This window comes from Ursus americanus, chromosome 9, assembly GCF_024610735.1.
Source record: "Ursus americanus isolate L20-20 chromosome 9, mUrsAme1.1.p, whole genome shotgun sequence".
In the NCBI taxonomy this organism is placed as follows: domain Eukaryota; kingdom Metazoa; phylum Chordata; class Mammalia; order Carnivora; family Ursidae; genus Ursus; species Ursus americanus.
In genome coordinates, this window is record NC_142135.1 from 72,322,859 (window position 1) to 72,344,983 (window position 22,125).

Below are 22,125 nucleotides of genomic sequence, written 5' to 3' on the forward strand. Positions count from 1 at the left end.
AACTTATGAAGGCCTGATTCCTTCTGGTTTACCTAGATGGTTCCTTAAGAGGAATCACTGTTCCTTCATGATGGCTTCACTGGTGGGCAGGCACACCTGGCCGCCAGAGCCAGGTGACTGAGCTGTACCAGCCTGGGCTGTGGCTTACAGACACACACACTGGAAGGGTAAATACATGGTGTGCCATGATCCTGTACAGCATTCCCCAGGCTGTTCCATGGAGCATGGAGCATGGTGCATGGAGCCCGGCACTGAGCAATGCTACATGGCTAGGGAAGGCCTGTAGACACTTGTTTACACATGAATCAGTATCTTCTCCACCAACCTTGGGAGGCTGGGTCTATACAACCAAAACCAAGTTTTCAGAAAATCACCACAAAACTCAAAGTGACTTAGAGACCCTCTAGATGCAGTTTGCTCATTTTAGATCCAAAAGGCCATGTAGGGTAATTTCTTTCTATAGAAGGTAGACAGTCAACCGTTTACCTTTTCTTGTACCGTTTAGATATAATCAAAGGCCCTGGATGGGTTTAAGATGTTGCTTGAAAAAAGGATAGCCAGGCCTCGGACTACATCTTAACATCTTTAACACCGAGAGCCATGTCCTCAAATTAAGACAATCAGGTGCACCGTTACCCATCTTGGTTTACCTGGCTGACTTTCTCCCTCGTTCTCTCTCTCTCCACCCCTCTTTCTTTCTTTCCTTCCTGAACCTCTCTTTCTCTCTCTCTCTGTCTCTTCCTCTTCTGGCAGGGATATGGAATTGGATTGGAAAATCTTAACGAGGTGTATACTGGAAACTTATGCAATATGTGCCATCTTAGCTATGCATGTACAATTGGAGCCTCTTGAGTGTTTCTTAACTTCAGAGATAGATATCCCTAGGAAAGCTCCAGATCCAACGAAGAGCAGCAGTTGTGTCTAAGGTAACAACATGGAGTGAAAAGACTGGATGTTCATGTCCAAGTTTCAGTCTTATTCTGATTACTGGTCTCAGGGCAGGAGCTAAATTGTCCTTCCTGGGATACTGCCAACTGAGAAACCATGACACTTTACTTGCATGGTTCACCACTGAGCATGTAGCCTCCAATCCAATGAAGTGCCTCTGACTTAATTATTCAATAAGTAAGGAATACCGAAAAGGATTTTCACAGCTAACAGTGTTTTAAGGCAATGCCAACTTCCATAAAGGAGAATGCAATTTTTAAGCATCTTTTTTAAAATGTCACATCTTTTCTTTGATTTTCGTATTGGTTTTTAAAAGAGTGTCCTTCAGAAAGTAATAAATGGTTGAAATTGGGCTAAAAAGGCATCATTTCTATCCTAAAAACTAATAATTCTAGATAGGCATATACAAGAATGACTTGCAGACATAGGACCACTCTCTACCGGCTAAATAAGAATATTTTACAGATTTTAATTCAGAGCTATTTGCAAATACTTCAGAGGGTTCATTCCATTGATTATTTGCATCCATTGCAGGAAGTTGTATTTTTATATATAAATCCCAAGAATCTTGTACCATAAATATATATGAAAGTAGATGTCAGACTAGTTTCTATCACATTTACTTTTCTTCCCCTAGAGGGGAAAAGCTCTGTTCCTGTAATTTATTCACACAGTTTAATTTATAAGCTGGTTCATTTTAAGTGGGATCATCTATCAGTGGAGGGTTGAATTTGGAAGCTCTCTCTGAAGACAGGTTTCTATTCAAAATGCAACCTGATTTAGATAGTGTTGCCTGGGCTCATCTTCATTTGCTGGAGGTTTTGTGGTTGTTGTTTGCTGTCATGTATTTTCTACTGTTTGGTCTTTTGACATAACTTTCTGCCCACCTCCCTCGTTAAAAAATGGCAATGCCAAGACCCACCTAGAAGGCTAATTCCTCGTCTTGTGCTCAATGACTTGCATTGATCCTAGTGATCTTTGAACCAGCCAGTCTTTTGATTACCTAGGGAGCAATACAGAACACATTTCCCCTACAGCTTTCCAATTTTGACAGCATGGCTTCCCTTGGCCAAGGAAGAGGTCTGGCTCCCAAAGTAAGCCTCGTGCAAATGTGAGCTTGACAGATAAGCTGGGGACACCAGGGTCAGTGAAGAGCCACAACTCTGTGAAACAGAAATTTTGATTCCTATGCTTAGAATGAATAATCTGAGAAAAAGTAAGGATTGCTTTCTATGTTTTTTCTATAAAACTACATAAAACTCTCCAGCCGAAGTGATCTCATTTTCTTAGGCCCTCTCTCACCTTTCTTACTCTATCTCCACCATCTTTAGTATAAAAACTTCTCTATGATTTTCTAAATCTTTAGAAAACCGGTAGGGACACCCAGTAATCTTGGGCCACAGGAAGGCAGGTTGCAATGCTCCACATTTGTGCCTGGGTTTTCTTTTGTGTAATTATTATTATTATTATTATTATTATTATTTAAATTTTACTTATTTATTTGAGACAGAGAGAGAGAGAGAGCACTAGTGAGAAGGAGGATCAAAGGGAAAGGAGAGGCATACTCCCCACTGAACATAGAGCCCAATGTGAGGCTCGATCCCAAAACCCTGAGATCATGACCTGAGCTGAAGGCAGACACAACCAACTGAGCCACCCAGGTGCCCCTCCTCTTGTGTAGTTATACTAAGAGGTTGCCAAGTTGTTCTGGAGATAAGTACCAGATTCTGTGATGGAGGTTTAGTTTGATGTTGCCTCTAAATTTGTGTCCTCATTTACAGACCATTTCCTAATGCATACCCCTGGCCCTGTAGGGTTATTGGGCATTAATTGATGCAAAGATGGAACAGAGCTCCAAGGAGTTTAGAGATCATCTAGTTTCATTGGTGACCTTTACATTTGAGAAGTGGGGGCCCAGAGACATTAAGTGACCTGCACGAGGTCTCACAGCAAGGAAGTGAATGACCAAAGCCAGATCCTCTCTCTGCAGCCTGTTGTCTTTTACAGCTAAAGACAGTCATCCACAGCTAATTTATACGTCTTGTTTTCTCCAGGCTTTTCCTGTCTGTTTCTGTGCTAACACAACACTGTCTTTCTTCCAATTTGCTTTCTAGCATTTGAGAATCACACCCCATGGAACTCTTTGACCCTTTTCTTAAACTTCTTGGACCAAAGATATTCTAGTGTGGAGCAGGGGTTGACCAGACATTTACAAATAAATGGGTCCCCAGCTACCAGTACAGTCTCCATCTTTCTTTTCCTCTCATGTAGCCCCCATCCCTCGCCATTTAAAGTGCTCAGTCTAAGCTAATATGCTCCTTCCTATAAAATGTTCTAATGACACTGTAGAGAATCCCCAGACCAATCAGATCAAATCTCGAGTTAAAGCATGGCCCAGAACAGGACACCAACATGGGTGTACATAGAGGAAATCACAGCAAAGGCTCTAAGGAGATAGAAACAAAATGAGCATGTTATAACATGTTAACTGATTCACAAAATCTATTTAGTTATAGGATAGACAAATTGCCAGGAAACTCCTTATTTAGAAAATGTCTATCCATCCACCCATTTATTCACCTATGCACCTACTGGTCTGTCTGATCTTTTTGCTGCTAGAAAAGATTTAAATAGCAGAGCTTAAGGAAACATCAGAGCAGATAAGTGACAGTCTTAGTGATGAGGTTATCAAACAAGACAGCAAAACACAAAAATATTTATCTGATAATATTTGTGTTATAAAACAGTAGTATATAAACAATGTATTGTTAAATAATGACATTTTTTCTCCTATAATTTTGAAAAAAATATTATGGTAACCTACCATTTCCTTTTAATCTCTCTCTGTTTCTTCATGTCAAAATGAAATGACAGAGATTACCCTCATATTCAAATATGTGTATAAATATTATTAGAAAGATAGAGAGCTAGGCCTTTTTTTTTTCAAGGTTTTGAAAATTACTCTATCACACAAGCCAGAAAAACCCAGTTGCCTCTATTTTCATTCTGACCAAATGTAAAATCATAGAAATGTTTTTAACTCAGAGAGCAGCTTGAAGGCAAAAAAGAATTGTCTTTCTGTAAATTAGCCATCACAAGTAATCATGAAGAAGAAAATACACATCATTCACAAATTCTCGTGTCAAATAGCAGACATATAACAGGGAGAACCATGGCCTCTGTCAATAAAGGATATTAAAACAGTTTTTTGGATTGTGACAAAAAACTTTACTTTAGCCAATCTTTCCCCAAAGTCAGAAACCAAATGACAAGCCCTTACCTTGGAGGGCCTGTAAGGTATGAGTCTGTACGATAATGCAGAGCTGCAGGACCAGCTGTGGAGCACTTTCCAGAAAGGTGGCTAGCAAATGCAGCATACTCACATCGGCATACTCATACACCATTTTCCAGTAAAACCTCCATCTGTCATTCTCCCCACTCTGTCGACTTCGAATACCTAAGTAGATTGTGTGGAAATATCTAGAAAGAAAACATGGAGAATAAGAAAGAAATGAGTGATCATTTATAATTCAAACACCAAGGCTGCTTTTCTTTTCTGCAAGCCAGTATACACAAGCACACAAGAAACAGTTACTTTAGTGGCTTGTTAATTTAAGGTCCAAAGATAACTGCTTAACAAGTACCCTTATTCTTAAATGTTTGCTTTGAGAAGTCCCTGCAATCTTTGGCCTCATTAAAGGCAATCCACTGACTTGAAGTATGAGGAGTGAGTTGAAATGTGTTGGAAACTCGGGTGTACAAGGGATTTGCCACTTTGGCAATCTACACACATCCTTTCTGGTCAGTTTCTTTATGTGCTCAGTGGTACTCGGGAGATGGATTTCTCGTAGGGCACCATGCAAGTCTGAAGTATTAGACTGCATTTGCTCTGAAACCCTCCTGAAGTCTTCTAAAAAAATGTTTTATTACTGAGAATTTCAAACATATACAAAAGGAGAAAAAATAGTGTATTGAGTCCACTATACACTTCACCCAGATTAATTATTGATACATGTATGTACAATACATACATTATTTTTTATTTATACCTTCACGTATTCCTTGCTACCAGATAATCTTGAAGCAAATCCCAAGCATCATGTTACTTCATCCATAAGTATTTTACTAAAAATAATTGACAAACATAAATGCAATACAATTATTACATTACAAATAAGGATAATTTAATAGTATCAAATACTCAGTTTTCATATTTTCTTGATTATCATATTTTCTTTACAGTTTGTTTGAAATACAATCCAAACAAGACCTATATGTGATGATTATTTGATATGTATCTTGTCTCTTTTACACCAGGGATTCCTCTCCTTTTTTTTTTTTTTTCATTTCCTGCCTATTTTTCACTGTCTTGGTCTTGATGACTGCACACATGTGGTATAGTTAATGTATTTGTCCTTTGTATTTTCTTCAGTCAGGTAGTGTTGATCAGATTCAAGTTTGATCATTTTTTAGCAGGTGACTTTCGTGAGGAGACCCTAATGTTCTCCTTTATGATGCCATCATCCACTAATGACCATTTCCTAGATCCATTCATTCATTAGGGCTTGTGAAATGGTGATATTCTGAGTCTATCACCCTTTAGAAATTTATTAAAAGTTTTTATTTAAATTCCAGTTAGTTAACATACAGTATGATAGTTTCAGGTGTATAATACAGTGATTCAACACTTCCACACAACATCTGATGCTCATCACGACAAGTGCAGTCCTTAATCTCCATCACCTATTCAGCCCATCCCCCGCCCACCTCCCCCATGTCAACATCAGTTTGTTCTCTACAGTTAAGAGTCTGTTTCTTGGTTTGTCTTGCTCTCTTTTTTTCCCCTTTGCTTATTTGTTTCATTTCTTTACTTCTGCATATGAGTGAACTCATGTGGTTTCTGTCTTTCTCTGATTGACTTATTTTGCTTAGCATAATACTCTCTAGCTTCATCTACATTGTTGCAAATGACAAGATTTCATTCTTTTTTATGGCTGAGTAATATTTCTCTCTCTCTCTCTCTCTCTCTCTCTCTATATATATATATACACACACACACACACACACACACACACACACACACACACAAGCAAATGATATATATAGCACATCTTCTTTATCCATTCATCAGTCAATGGACACTTGGGTTGTTTCCATAATTTGGATAGTGAAGATAATGCTGCTATAAATATTGGGGTACATGTATGCCTTCGAATTAGTATTTTTGTATTCTTGGGTAAATACCTAGTAGTGCAGTTGCTGGATTGTAGGGTAGTTCAATTTTGAACTTTTTGAGGAAACTCCATCCTGTTTTCCAAGTGGCTGCACCAGTTTGCATTCCCACCAACAGTACAAGATGTTCCCCTTTCTCTGCATCCTTTCCAATACCTGTTGTTTCTTGTGTTGCTGATTTTAGCCATTCTCCGTGAGTTTAGAGTTTTGATTTGCATTTCCCTGATGATGAATGATATTGAGCCTTGTTTCATGTGTCTGTTGGCCATCTCTTTGTCTACTTTGGAAAAATGTCTATCCATGCCTTCTGCCCATTTTTTAATTGGATTATTTAGTTTTTGGGTGTTGACTTTTATAAGTTCTTTATATATTTTGGATACTAACCCTTAATCAGATATGTCATTTGCAAATATCTTCTCCCATTCCATAGGTTGCCTTTTAGTTTTGTTGATGGGTTCCTTCGCTGTGCAAAAGCTTTTTATCTTAATGAAGTCCCCATAGTTTATTGCTTTTGTTTCCCTTGCCTCAGAAGACATATCTAGAAAGAAGTTGATATGGCTGATGTCAAAGAAGTTACTGCCTGTGTTCTCCTCTAGGATTTTTATTGTTTCATGCTTCACATGTAGGTCTTTAATTCCTTCTGAATTTATTTTTGTGTACAGTGTAAGAAAATGGTCCAGTTTCATTCATTTGCATATTGCTGTCCAGTTTTCCCACCATTTGTTGAAGAGACTGTCTTTTTCCTATTGGATAGTCTTTTCTTCTTTGTCAAAGATTAATTGACCATATAGTTGTGGATTTATTTGTGGGTTTTCTATTATTGTGTTCCATTGATATATGTGTCTATTTTTGTGCTGGTACCATACTGTTTTGATTACTCCAGCTTTGTAATATAACTTGAAGTCCGGAATTGTGATGCCTTCAGCTTAGTGTTTCTTTCTCAGGGTTGCTTTGGCTATTCATACCACCCTCTTTTTTGTTGTTGTTGGCTAGAATACTTCTCCAGCTGTTACGTAAATGACTCTGCAGTATGTTGGGTTGTCTGAAGCTTATTCTCTAGTAGATCCCTTAAGAAAGGTGCATAGGGACAATATTCCCTGAGTTCTTGCATATTTATAACAGCATGCAGTTATCAATCTTGGCTTGCATGGGAATAAGTTTCCATCTATTATGAGGACCCTGAAGTTTCACAATTTTACATGAAAATTGGTGCCCATTTCTAGAGTCTGTGAAAGAACTTCACCTACCTGGTGCAAAGACTTTCTGATATCAAGAGGGGAGGATGGTAGGGATACAGCAATGAAGTACAAAAGCAGAATAGCTGGGGAAAACTTTTCATTGGAGGATTGGGTTGGAAGGCTGTACAGTCCATGCATATTCCATACAAAATCCAAGGTCTGCAATTTATTTATTTAAGTCTATTAAATCTGTTACTTCATTGCTCACTAGCATGAATTTTTGTCATGGAAGTTCAATAAAAATCTGATATTCTTTCTCTTATAAACTACTTGAACTTTTTGTTTGGATATCTGAGGAATATTTGGTTCTTTTGAAGACCTGTGGTTTTTGTTTGCTTGTTTGTTTTGACAGAGAGAGAGAGAACACAAGCAGGGGGAGTGGAAGAGGGAGAAACAGGCTTCCCACTGAGCAGGGAGCCTGATGCAGGGCTCTATCCCAGGACCTTGGGATCATGACCCAAGCCAAAGCCAGTTGCTTAATCAACTGAGCCACCCAGGGGCCCCAAGAGCTATGGTTTTATTAGAATGTATCTTGATACTGGCTGTTCTGCATCAGGTTTCCATTCATTATGTAGTTTCAAGTTTCAATATGTAGTTTCAAGTCTTCTTTATTTATAGTATTGAGTATTTTGTTGCTGTTGTTGTTGCATTACTTTGGTATTCTTCTTTGAGGACTCCTATTTATTTATGTTGTGTCTTCTTTATCTTCTGTATCAGTCAATTTTCCTGAACATTTTTGATCTCAAATAGCTTACTGATTTAATTTTTTTTCCTCCTTTCTACTTTCTATTTATCTTCTAACTATGGTATTTGATTGGTGTCACACCCCTACTAGTTGAGTTTTCATTTCTGAGCTTCTTTTTAAAAAAATTAGAATTCTATATTAGGTTATATCATCTTTCTTGTCAAATCTTTTTTCTATACATCTCTTTTCTAATTTTTTCTAATTCTGATTTATATTATTCTTTCATAATTTTTATAATTCTCTTAATTTCTTTCAACTCATTTTGAAGTATTTACTTATGGTTTTTATCTGTTTTCTACATATGTTTTCTTGGTATGCTTTCATTATCTGTAGACACCATCATTATTTCTAGTCTCTTTTTCTTACAATAGGTTTGATTTTTTTCTCATTCCTAAGTTTAAAAATGAGTTAGTTTACTTTTTATGTAGTTTTAGGAGGAGTAAGGGGGCCAGAATGGCTTGGCTGGTGTCATAGCTCCAGAGCTCATTCTTCTTTTGTTCTTATGAGTGATAAAAAAGAATTTCACTTGTCAACTTTCTGACATCAGCTGTCTCTGTTTCCCTGACTCTTCCTTTGAATCTGGACCTTCTCCTTCATTTCTCATGGTTGTCCCTGTCCTGCTCAACTTAGAATCTATTCCCAGCAGATTCTCTTCAATGTGGAGCCTTATCTTGGAAGAGTCTTCAGTCTGTGTATAATAAGACTACTCCAATAGCATCAGATATTATTTCATTACAGTCCCTGTGGACTCTTTCTTGCACTGGATCATTGAGAACACATTTCTAGGTCCTTCTGCTCCTGTAAGATTGGCCCACTGCACTTTCTAGTGAGTGGCTGTTGGGGATTTGGAGGTTCTGTTCTCAAAGCCTTCCTTCTGTCTCTTCCTGCATATTTGTCAATTATCACACAGCTCTTAGGAGCTGTCCCTAATTTGTCCCTTGGTAATTATGGAGGTATCTCAGCGCTGAGTTGTTTTTTTTTTTAAGATTTTATTTATTTATTTGACAGAGATAGAGACAGCCAGCGAGAGAGGGAACACAAGCAGGGGGAGTGGGAGAGGAAGAAGCAGGCTCATAGTGGAGGAACCTGATGTAGGGCTCGATCCCATAACGCCGGGATCACGCCCTGAGCCGAAGGTAGACACTTAACCGCTGTGCCACCCAGGTGTCCCTCAGTGCTGAGCTTTATTTGCAGGTATTAGTCATGATCCTTCACTTTTGCTCTGCCCATTTTAATGGGATCATTTTGGTAGGTTCAAAAACTATGCAGCCACTGCCACTATATTTACAGAACAGGAGCATTTTAAAACAAACAAACAAGAAAACATATTTAATCATTCTCTTGGGCCTTGAATTGCCCTCTATCAATTATAAGATGAGATTTGTAGAGTGCTGTTTACAGGAACTTTCATGAACAGATCACTGTGTTCTCACCACTCCACAGCTGCAGCTTGTCATCAGCCCTGTGCAAACTGCTGGCACCTCCTTTCTTAGACTTCCATGCATTTTCGCAAGCTCATTTTTTTTTCTTGGAATATCTTATCTGCTTCTCCTACTGGAAAACTCATTTTTGAAATGACAATATATGTTCAGTCATTACCAATAATCACTCACTCTTCCATGCTCTCCCTGTTTGTATTACTTTGCTAAGGCTGCTTTAACAAAGTATCACAAACTGGTAGCCTAAGTAACAGAAATTTATTGTCTCCCCATTCTGGAGGCTAGAAATCCATGATCAAAGTGTTGGAAAGTTTGGTTCCTTCTAAGGCTGTGAAGGAGACTCTGTTCCATGCCTCTTCCTTAGTTTGCTGGCACTCTGTGTTATTCCTTTGATTGTGGATGCATCACCCTGCTCTCTGCTTTCATCTGTGCATGGTGCTCTCCGTGTGTGTGCATCTGAGTCCAAATTTCTCCTTTTTATAAACACACAGTCATAATGGATTAGGACTCACCTTAATGACCTCATCTTAACTCAATCATCTGTAAAGAGCTTTTGTTTTCAAATAAGACCATATTCACAGGTACAGGATGTTAGGAATTCAACATCTTTTAGGGGGACACAATTCAACCAGTAGCACTCTTCTATTGATATTTGATCTTGTTTACACTCCCCCTGTTCCAAATCTGCATCTCCTACTTTACTAAGATCCAAACCTGTATGTCCGCCTTCTTACTTGTATACCCATATGCTTTCCAGATTTCCCACAGGCATATAAAAGCAAATATATTTAAAATGCCTTATTAGCTTTTCTCCTAAATTTGTCCCATCCTGTACACAGTAATCTACTCTGCCATGCACTGAGTAACCCAAGCTAGAAGCCTAGGAGGCATGTGAAGCTCCTACCCCTCCCTTACCCCTTTTATTTGATAATAGACTATGTTCTGGAACTTTATCTCCTTAATACATTTCCCCCTCTGTTTTCTAAAGTCTGATTCTCTGGGTTTCTGTTTTGGTTCCGTAACCTACTACAGTATGACCTTAGGCTTCGCATCTCTCTGCCTTAGCCTTCCATCTCTAAAGGGGGATGAGAGAAATAAATGAAATAAAAGTGAAGGACTTAGCACAGAGCCTGGTAAATAGCAGGCATTCAATAAATGTTAGTTCTTACTATTAATCAACTTTGAATTCTCTTATGGACCCTTCCCAGTGTCTCCAGATGTATAAATTGAATCTTAAAAACCTTAGTGACTCCACATTGCTTGGGAGATATACAATAAACTCAAGCAATGAGATACAGACATTTAAGGCTTTTAGTTTATCCTTTCTAACCTAACTTTTAGCCTCTGAAACTTCCCTCTCCCTTTTCATCCTATGTTCTGTGTCTTGCCACATTAAAGCACTTGCTCTTCCTTGGTTAAGAATTCACACCTCAGTACATTTGTTCCTGTGGTTCTCTTGCCTGGAAAGCCTCTCCATACCCTTTAGCATCGTGGGATTTCTACTATTTTATGACTCAAGTACCACCACTCCCTCACCCTCTGCTACCACCCAGGGAGAACTGGTCGTTTCATTGTTTGCACCCAAACTATTTTTACTCAGACTTTGACCAGAGAAAATAACATTATTTTTGTATTCATTCATTTGTGAATTCACCTCACATCTCCAAATATAAAACCCTGGAGAGAAAAGACTGTCACTGTCTTTTTACCCCTACATCAAGCTCAGATTCTCATGATTCATAAGCACTCAATTAATTCATGTCATTTTATTGATTCAATGAGTATGTATTAAACACACGCAATGTTTGCAATTTTGTATTTTTCTGTAAGGGGGTTGGAAGCCACTGTAGAGTTTTGAGCAAAAGAGTGAGAAATCCAATTTGCATTTTAGCAAAATTGGTTATTATATGAAAAGTAGGGGGCAGGAGGGCAAAGGGGTAGATAGGGACATTAGCTGGAAGACTATTGCCATAATCCGGGTGAGAGAAGACGCTGACTTTAAGTAGACTGCCAGTGGTATTGGTGGTAAAAAAACATCAGAACTGAATAATTGTGAAGAGAACACTGACAGCCTTTGCCTGTTGAGTGAACAAATTAATGATTTTAATGCTCAACTTTCTTGTGACTATCACAGAAGTTTAAAATGCAGGACCCTCATGGCATTAACAAAGGCAATAAAGCTTCCACAAATGACTTCCTGAATTATTTTACTACCAGTTTTCACCCAAGGAGGAGATTATGCATACTCTAAGCTCTCCAGCCATAGGCTAAAAAGCTACAAATGGATCTCCCAGGTCTGTGGCCCATAGGGACTTGAAGTCTTATAGTGCAATACTTGTTTCTGGAGCACTGGGAGCTCACAGTGAACCTGATGATGGTGGTAGGTTTGTTCCTAAGGAATACAACAAAAAAGCATCCAGCTTTATGGAGTTTCATATACTAAGACACAAACCCAAGTCTTCCAATAATGCACATACAGAGTTCAAACACCTATAAACCAAGAATGGTAAAAACCAAAACAAAACAAAACTATTTTCAGGCCAAGTGAGCTCCATATACAAAGGCAGAAAGATGGGGAGTGGGGGATCCCTGTGTTCTGATAAGTGCCTTTGCATTTGTATTTGTATTTCTCTAGGCCTGAAAGTATTTTGCACGTTCATGTTAGCTTTTCTTATAATGGCTTTCCCTCTTTTCTCCACTAAGGAGATTTAGTATTTCTGGTTTAAAACTCTAGTGATATATCTCACCTCAGAATACCTTCCTTGGGGACCTGCAACCCAGAACCCTTCCCTGCACCTAACTTCATGCCTACCTTTAATCCTGCGGGTATCTCACTGTGTTGCGATTATTTGCTTATATGTTGGCTTCTATCCCAAGCCCTCCCAGGCTGGAGCATGCCCTTTCATCACTGAAGCTATCCCATTTAGCACTAGTTTTGTTCATGTAGGCATTCACAAATATGTGTTGAATTTAAATGGGAAAAAGAAAATCTCCAATTGTATTTCTTTATAGTTAGTTACTTCTACTTCTATTGATAAATAGCCTATGTCATATTGAGTTTTGTTTCTGGTTGGAAGAACACAATGGTTTATGATATTTAACTAATATTAGAGCTGTCATGAATATTATGCAATATCAGGATAGTTTTCTACTTTCTTTAAATCAACAGTGTTAGACATCAGGACTCTTACGCCCATAACTTAGTCATGAGGAAATGTCAGCTTGGGTTTTTTCTCAAATTCATGCTCTGAAAAATGGTGAGAATAAGGAGGCCTTGCAATCACAATTGGATTTCTTCCATCTCGTGAATATGTTAATAGTATAATACATTTTGGTCATATTATTTTTTTAACTTATTTTTCATCTGCTTTCCAGAAGAAGAGGTTGAAATAGAACAAATTGATGAATGTGAGCAAAAACATGTACTATGTGTTACTATGTGTCACACATGTTCCCATTTATTCCTCACAGTGTGGTAAGAAAAATTTGCCACAGGTGAGTCGGGGGATGAAAACATAAAATTATATTTCAATCTCATATTCTTTCCCCTCTGCCACTGCTACCTCCTGTGTGGGCCATGTTGACTTCTGCCTTCCAGCTGTAAAGCAAGCCTCCAAGAGAAGTCTTCAGCTCTTCAGCTTTTATTCAACATTTGACCACCAGCAGGCAATTCTACCTTGTGCTTCCACAGAGCATATGGCAAGACGTTTGACTTCAGGGAGAGCTGCTTCTATAAGGATTTACTTCTCAGGGCAGGAAATTCTGTCTTTGTTGACAAAAGCCCCAAAAAGCACTCTATTAACTAGTCATATCACCTATTCTGTAGACAAACCATCAACACAGAAAGCAAAGGAAAACTGGTAATATTTGCCATTCAATTCTAACAAATGGGTAAAGATGTTGAATCTTTCAAAGAAACCAGACTGCATAATGTTTTTTATCTAATAATTGCATAGTAAATACAGAGAAGTAAATACAGAGAAATAGACCCAGGAGTTCCTTTTCTACAAAAGTTTAGAATGACATGATGAAGGGCTTGTGTTCCAATGAAAAGTCGTTATATTCCTGAAACAGAAGCAAAACTGTCAAGTTTACTTTTGGATGGTGGTATTTTTTGTTTGTTTTTTAGCTACCCGCCAAAAGAGCCTTGAAGTTACTTCCTATGTTAAGCACCCTTAGGCTGTAGTTGAGTTTCTAAAAAGGAAGAGGTTTTCAAAATTAAATGTCTTCTGTAAAGAATTACAATCCCTTTGGTGAGGTCTGGGGATGTGCTAGATGTCAGGCCTCAGTTCTGAACTGAACCCCAGGAGACAAAGAGGCCCCTGACTGGGAATGGTAGTACAAGGTCACTTGGAATCACAATAGGGACAGAAGAAACTTGAGAGGTGCTGAATTCCACCTCTTTGTCCTGGATAGATGTGGGGGAAACTTTAGCCTCTGTTGTTGCCAGCCCATTAAGGACCCTCACTGTGATGGATGGCCTTTGCACATTTCACCCAATTGATCTGAAAAAATACTTCCACTGTTTTTTGTCTAGCTCAGAATGCTCTCAGAGGTACAGTGTTGGGTGTACAGTCACTGAGAAGGGGACAGCTTGGTCCATATGACACCACAGATTAGCTTTTGAATTGTTCTTGGAAGCAAGCTACCGGGTAGACACAGCGAAAAAGATCGTGGTCATGAGCTACCCTCCTAGTCTAATCCAGATCCTTCGCATTGCATTGTAACCCCATGTCTATTCTGACAATGGGGCAGAGGAACATGGTTAATGGCCTGTCTCTGAAAAACGACTCTTTCTATATCTCAAGGCAAAAGCCAAGCAGTCTTGTCTCCTTGGCATCTGTGTTATTATTATCTCACTGGAAAGCATTTTCTCCCCACTGATTCTTACAGCCGCTTAGCTTTTGAGCCAAGTTTTGCATCTGAAGATGGAGGTAACCATCCCTTCTGAAAGGCTGCTGGGAGGGGTGAATGAGATGTGTCTTACACGCGTGCTTGGCTCACAAGAGGAACGTTGCTACTCTCCAAGGTTATTGATGCTCTGGGTTCTTCTAGAATGTTTGTCTTCTTTACCCTAATAACTGAAGGTAGTTTTTTTATCTTCAATTCTTCCCATTTTCCTTAGGCATTTTATTCTAGGGAGTGTTTCCATCACACTGGATTTAGCCTTTGTCTGGTCTTCCAGAGTGGCAGATGGAAAAGATTACCACTCTACTGAGAAAGGAGACAATTTCTAGACCTTTTGAGTATCAAAGGAATCCAGGCTGGGGTCCAGATGGGAGTGGAGAGACTCACTCTGATTTTTCGTCTTAGGCTTTGGCTTTGCTGTGTTGATGAAAGAAAGATTATCTCTGAAAGGAGCACTGGTGATCAGGGAAGTGCATAGTAATGAAAAGTCTCAGTACTTTTTAGATATTCATACACACAGCAGGGAGGACAGCCATATTTACAGTTAAACATTTAGCATAATTACCGGAGTTTCATGTAAGAAGGAAAAAAGTTTCAAAGCTTTAGCATTGAGGATGAAATACGCCCTAAGCATGAGAGAGCAGGGGCTTAACTACACAGCTCTTATTCGTGTTAATGGGAGATGTTCCCAATAAAAGCCCACTTGGCAATATCAATACGCTCCACCTCCTCCTCTGAGGTAAATACATCCAGATGACATTTGCTGCTGTTATTGTGTGACCGATTCATTTTCTAATAGGGTCGTTCTTCTTATTTATTGCCTTAAGAAGTATGCTAGTGGAAGATTTAATTTTCCTTACATCACAAAAGGTCACCAGGAATTCTGCGCCAACTTTATCAACATAATATCAATCTAACAATATCTTGATTCTGTCATTTCCTCAGCATTCTTGAAGCTGTGCACACAAACACACCTACACAACTCCTACCATGCTGCACACACAGACACCCATACATAACCCACCCCTTCCACACACCTGGACACTAATTCAAGTCCAAGGATTTTCTGAGGATTTCAATTGAATTGAAATTCTCGGCTCCTTCTCATCAGAATTTTCCAAGTGCCAAGAGCAACCTGGACTAATGTCGCAGTCTCCCACATTACTAACTTGAGACCCAAACATAACATGGCAAAAGTAATAAACTTGGGAAGAAAAGTCCAAACATGGACTCATCATGTGGAGCATTATGTATGAGTTTAATCTGAAATTTAATGTGACTGAGATAATCTTTCAATTACTTGTGTGGAAATGAGGTGTGTATTACTGTTGTTTCAGATAGTTCAGCCCTTAAATAATATTTGATCAAACGCTCACTGCTGACATGTCAAGAGCTGAATCAGAAATCATTATGAGCTATAAGGATATAATGCACACATATTCTAACACTAAATTGTTTCCCTGTCTTCTAGCACATTAAACAGATTAGCTGTTGACTGTTGTTATTGTTACTATCTGAAAAATGCAGAGAAAAATCTGTGCAGAAGAGTTTTAAAGAAACCACATTAATAAATGGTAATTCAAAGAAGTGGTATTTTCTTGTTGCCCGTCTACAAAAGAAGCTTTACACTATGTATGTATACACATTTACGATATATACACCCACACGTGTATACATATTATCTCCTCAACAGTAGGTACTGATAAGTAACAAAATAGTATGAGTAAGTATAAGTTTTTGTCATCTTAAGAAGCCCTTTATTGGATATGTTAAGGAATAAGGACACAACTGTCACTTTTTTAAAAACCAGAACATCAGGTCTCAGTTTATGCTGAACAATAGTCAAAATGACTAAAAACTGTGGCCTATATTTCCATGGTGGAAAATTTTCCTAGTGGCAGTTAAAATTAGATTCTGTTTCCCATCAATCATCCAAGAGGGGGAAAGAATAAATTGGATGACTCTGCACTTGACAAAAACTAGGGGTCACAGCTATCAGAAGACAGTCTGGTCTGCCCCTCACCCTGAGAGAACCTGAGTGAGCTGTCACCCCACACTGCAAGGCCACCTCCTCACACCACCCTGCTCTTCGTTGTCACAGAGCTCTGGATGTGTCTTCTCTACCAGAAGTGCAAGAGTACTCCCAAATCTGTGAGGACTTGTGCAGTGTGCCTTCAGCTACATGATAAGAATATTAGCAATATGAAAAACAGGAGAATGTACTCAGGATCTCCCAGGAAATCCTTGAATGGGACATGAGCATGAATACCTTCTCCTCATTTACCACACTTAGTTTTTCCCTCCAAGGGCGGCACTGCCTCTCAAACTAACGAGGTTTTGGATTTCTCTGCATATATTTGACCCCTAGATGTATTTCTGTCACCTCTATCTCCTGTTCAGATAATTAGAATGAATGTAGGTCCTCAGAGAAGAATAGTACTCTAGCAGCTGCATATCATGGTATGTAACATTCTTACATAGTATGATCTTATGCAAAGTAAAATCACATTAGTTGGCATCTTGATAAAAGGCCTTTTTAATTATTTTTATTGTTCTGTGAAAATAAAATTTATGTATGGGATATGGTTATTTTTGTTTTGTTTAATTTTCATGCATTCTTCTCATACATTTAATGCATAAATAGGTACTCTTCATCTATTTCCTCAAATTTAGAGTAGGAAATAATAGAGTTTTTTTTTTCTCTACCAAATAATTTTCCCTGTAAAGGGCAGCATAGCCAGGGCCTCTTGGGAGCCACGATATGTTCAGTTGAAACAGGCAAAAAAGCTGTTAAACTTGAAAAGAAGATTCTTTACTTGCTCTTAACACCTCCTACAAAGTCGTATCTAGCCCTCAGATAGAACAAAAGATGCATTTCTCCCCAAATAATTTTTTTCTTTAGAGTTCTAATATACTAATATATTAATAGTAAATAATGTGTTAAAATGGAGAAGAGTGGCTTGGAGAAAATATACTATTGGCATAGTGTAAGTTAAATTCAAGCCTTCCAATGATTAATAGACTACTGGCAGAAATTATTAACCATATTTTTTAAAGATTTTTTTACTTATTTGAGAGAGAGAGAGCATGAGTGGGGAAGGGCAGAGGGAGATAGAGAATGAATCTCGAGCAGGCTCCCTGCTGAGCATGAAGCCCAATGTGAGGCTCCATCCCAGAACCTTGAGATCATGACCTGAGCCAAAATCAAGAGTCAGACACATAACCAACTGACCACTCAAGTGCCCCAGAAATTATTAACCATATTAAAAAAGCAGATTAACAGAATATTTGTTTTATTCCTCAGGAAATAGTGGCTGTGATAGAATCTTCATCGTAAGCCCTGTTAGATTGATTTTAGACAAATAAGGAAAGTTGTGTGTGTGTGTGTGTGTGTGTGTGTGTGTGTGTGTAATTTTTTATTCTTTAGATAATGCTTTGCAGCTTTTAAGTCCTTGACTTTAGCAGACTTATGGACATTCATAGTTTTAAACATTAACTGAGAAATCCATAGGCCCGGAGCATCTGATCCATCACATCAACTGGATGGCCAAGTGAGGAGGAAGGAGAATGAGGGGGCACACCATGAACATCTTATTACAATTCAGGGAATGCAGTGATCCTGTGTGGCTCTGGGGTCCCATCAGAAGTGTCCACAAGCAGATGTACATGATAGGGATTAATTTCAACATTGCCATTGAATTCTTAAAGCTATTTGGATCTAAGCGCATTAAGACACATTATTACTGGGGCACCTGGGTGGTTCAGTTGGTTAATCATCTTCCTTTGGCTCAGGTCTTGATCTCAGGGTCCTGGGATTGAGCCCCGCATCTGGATTGCTGCTCATCAGGGAGTCTGCTTCTCCCACTCCCTCTGCTGCTCCCCCCTGCTCGTGTTCTCTCTCTCTCTCATGCAAATAAATAAAATCTTCTAAAAAAGATATTATTGTTTTTATAACTTTATTTATTTACCCATTCGTGCAGAATCTTGGCAGAATTCAATAGCATAAAATACAGTGCTGGGGAAAGACAGGGCAACAAAAGAACTGTAGGTCTGGACGGAGTGAATCTAAAGAATTTGAGTGCTTTTGCACGGGAGACCTTCATGCCATGAGCCAACAGGCTTCACTTTCCACTGAGGCCATGAGTTGTGCCCTGTGTAGAAAGTTTCTGAGAGGAGAACATAAGATGCTTGCCGTCTCCAAGCTTACATTGGTCAGTTTAGTGTAGAGTTTATCACGGCTTCACCCTAAGCACCTAATTCCTTAGAGTGGATCTCTGAAAGGCTCCGCAGGCCGGAGTTTGGGAGGTTGTGATATCAGTTCAGCAGGAAAAAAGCACAGGGGCTTCCTGAGATTTGGAAGGTTGCCTTCTGGGGGTCGCTGACATGCAGTACAGGGTGGCTCATGGCGATGAGTCAGGAAAGGGGGAACACCTTTCTCTAAAATGACAGACATGATTGTTTCCTTCTCCCATTTGTTCAGCAATCTGTGTTCTCAACTGTTTTTAATGCTCCAGGGAAAATTTTTATAGCACAATTGGTTGTAAGAATTTGGCAAATGGGATGTGAGAAAACAATATGCTAACCGTGGCAGGGGGTGATCCTTTATCCAAATAATCTGACAGCATGTAGAGTCCTGTTCAGGAGTGCTGCAGTCATAGCTTCCATGACCACCTACAGGCTACTAACTAGAGAAACTGTTCTCTAGGAAATGTGCCTGCAAACAAAAAGTTCGGTGTTGCCAAAAGGAGAGTCCCCTTTGCCTAAAATAATGAATTCAGGAACTCATTCATTCATTCAGCAAGTATTTATTGAGCACTAATTCAGAGATAGGCACTCATTTTAACTCTGGGAATACAGCCGGGAATGAAATATGTACTTACATTCTAGTGGGAGAAGACAGGCGATAAGCAAAATAAACAAGTGGAAGATAAAATATAAAATTCATGCTAAGTGCCAAGGAAAAAATAAGCCAGGAGGGAGGATAAGAAATGTTGGGACGCTTGTCAAAGTAGTTATACAGCCAGGAAAATTTACTGGAGAGATGAAATCTTGGTTTGAATTCAAAAGATAGAGGGGAGGTAAGCCCTCTTCACTTAAAATCTGAGGAAGAACATTCCAGGCAGCAAGGAAAGAAAGTACAAGGTGCTAAGGTGGGCTTATACCTAGTCCATTCCAGGAGCATCAGGTAGATAAAAATGAGCAAGCTGGGGAGTAGTAGGAGATAAGATCAGAGAGGAAATGGGACAGTCTGATCATGAAGGGCCTGCTGGGCTCTGCACGGACAAAGTGAGACAAAAAGCAACTTGAGGGTTTGAACAGGTGAGAGATGTGATCTGGCCAGCATTTCACAAGGATCTCCTGACAGCTGTGCTGAGATCAGGATGAAGGGAAGCAAGCATAGAATCAGGGAAGTTATTGCAATTACTTTGGCAGGTGATGATGGCAGTTTGGACCTGCACAACAGTAGTGGAGAACTCGGTGGACCCTGGGTGTTAATTTAGAAGTTAGGGCCAATGGAATTTGCTGCCAGATCAGATGTGGGTGTGAAAGAAAGAGGAAGCAATGTTGATTCCAAGATGTTTGCCCCGAGCTCCTGCAAAATGGAGTTGCCATTTACTGAGATGAGGAAATGGAGATGAGCAGATTGCCAGATGAAGATGAGCTTCAGACATGCTAATTCTGAAATGCTTCTTACATATTCAAGGGGAGATCTTGAATAGGCCAGTGGGTGCATCAGGAATTCAAGCCCAGTCTAAGGATGGTTTGGGAGGCATTACAATACTTAAAGCTATAAGATAAGATCATCCTTACAATGAAGTTGTGCCAGCTTAATAATTTGGTGTGCCTCCTCACTAGGCATAGGTTTCATTGCCCATCATGAGAGAGGGTTTTACTTCAAAAGACACTATACCTAAATACATCAGGTGACCCCAGAGGTAGAGAATCCAGGTTCTCTCTGGGAAGTGGGAATGCTCAGGAAGTCACTCCCTTCCCAAAGCCTGGAACAGGGAAAGAAGGCTACTTAAGGGGGTACAAGGGTTGTCTACCTAAGAGGCCATAGGGTTATTTCAAACTCCTAGAAGAAAGTTGAATAGTGTGGGTTTGCAATTAATGTGATAATAAGGTATCCATGATGTCTAAACCTAGATGCAATTTTGGTCACCTTTTTTTCAATGGATATGCTGGTGACAATGACACAGTTGTATTCAGAAAGTTCTTCCTTATGGAGTAGCAGAAATAGCTGGGCTTCCCCTTAATTGGAAAGGGAGGAGAGAAAACATAGAGACTTCAAAGTACCACCAAGGCAAGTGTGGGCTGGCATGTTGATGTCTTGCCCATGGTCCCTCGTCAACCATACTCTTGTACATGCTGAGGTTTTCTCTCAACCCATATGCAAGGTAGATTGGAGGGGATGCGAAGTTAATGTCCTAGGTTATCACTCTGCCAATGACAAAGCTGAATGGTTGGATAAATAACCCAGCTGCTTCAGGCAATATAATTCTGAAGTGAATTCTCTACTGCCTCAAAGATTCCCTGGTGGACTTGTGTCCCAGCTGCCCACAGTGGTTACTGACTCATTCACATACACTCATACTGCCTTCTCTTTCCTGTCCTGCTTCCCCACTCCTATCAGTGCTTCCTGAAATTGTCTTCAAATCAATGATTTATACCCCCCCCCTTAATTACATCATATGTTCAGAGCAGCACCCTCAATGATGCATGTTCTTCCTCTGGACATCAGTCCTCTAAATATACTACTGGCATCACGTCAGTGACATGCTCATCAACCCCAAGATGGCTCCTGATTTTCCTACTGAGTGTTGATTCCTCTACTAAACCCTCCACATTGTCTCTTATCAGGTCCAGCTTCACAGGATATCTCATTGCATGGCAGTACAGATGTGGCTCATGTAGTCTTCTTTTCCCAGTCCTGCATGCCCCTTTCCTTCCTCCCTTGGTGATTACTCACATTAGTTCTCTCTACACAAAGTGTCTAACCAAATCTGAGTGCCATTCCTCCATGCTTAGCTCAAGCTTTCCCCAACTGCCAGTCCTATCGCAGTGATTCTTATCCTGAGATGCTATTGAACTCTCTCAGCACCAAAAGTCTTGATACACAATGATCCTTAATCCATGCCTAAAAAATAGGTTTTGTTTTGCATGCTAACTCCGCTTCACTGGAGGTAATTGTGTTGAGAAGGATTCTGACCTGGTCTTTGAGCTTCTTGGTATTAATTAGTGGCAGCTGCCATTTGATAAGCAATAGCTAAAGCAACAGATATTTGCTCAAATTCCTTCATGAGCTATTTAGTCTTGACTCATTGAATTATAAATCCCTCAAGACGGTTATTCTGTGGTACTTATATTCTCCCTCCTTTGAGCCTATCCAACTTACCAGTCTATATGTAGATTCATAAATCTAAACTTAAAGCTGAATTATAAGGTTCAGACTCATACACACACACACACACACACACACACACACACACACACACACATTGGGTGTGTCAAGAACCAATGTCATCACCACACACAACCATACACCACACAGGCTCAGCTGAAAATGCATCTCTGGTGGTTGGCAGTTGAGAGTTATGTACTCATAAACGTAAAG

General features: G+C 39.4%; 1 protein-coding gene across 1 annotated transcript in view; it reads right to left on the minus strand.

Annotated features, from left to right (window-relative positions):
* Positions 1–3,380: 3,380 nt before the first annotated feature.
* Positions 3,381–22,125, minus strand: part of LOC123786726 (XK-related protein 4) — a 250,078-nt gene continuing 231,333 nt past the window's right edge. Inside the window, exons 2-3 of the mRNA XM_087864432.1 lie at positions 4,229–4,428; positions 3,381–3,394 (exon numbers count right to left, since the gene is read on the minus strand). Coding sequence (XP_087720558.1) covers positions 3,381–3,394; positions 4,229–4,428 — 214 coding nt within the window. The remainder of the gene's footprint in view (positions 3,395–4,228; positions 4,429–22,125) is intronic.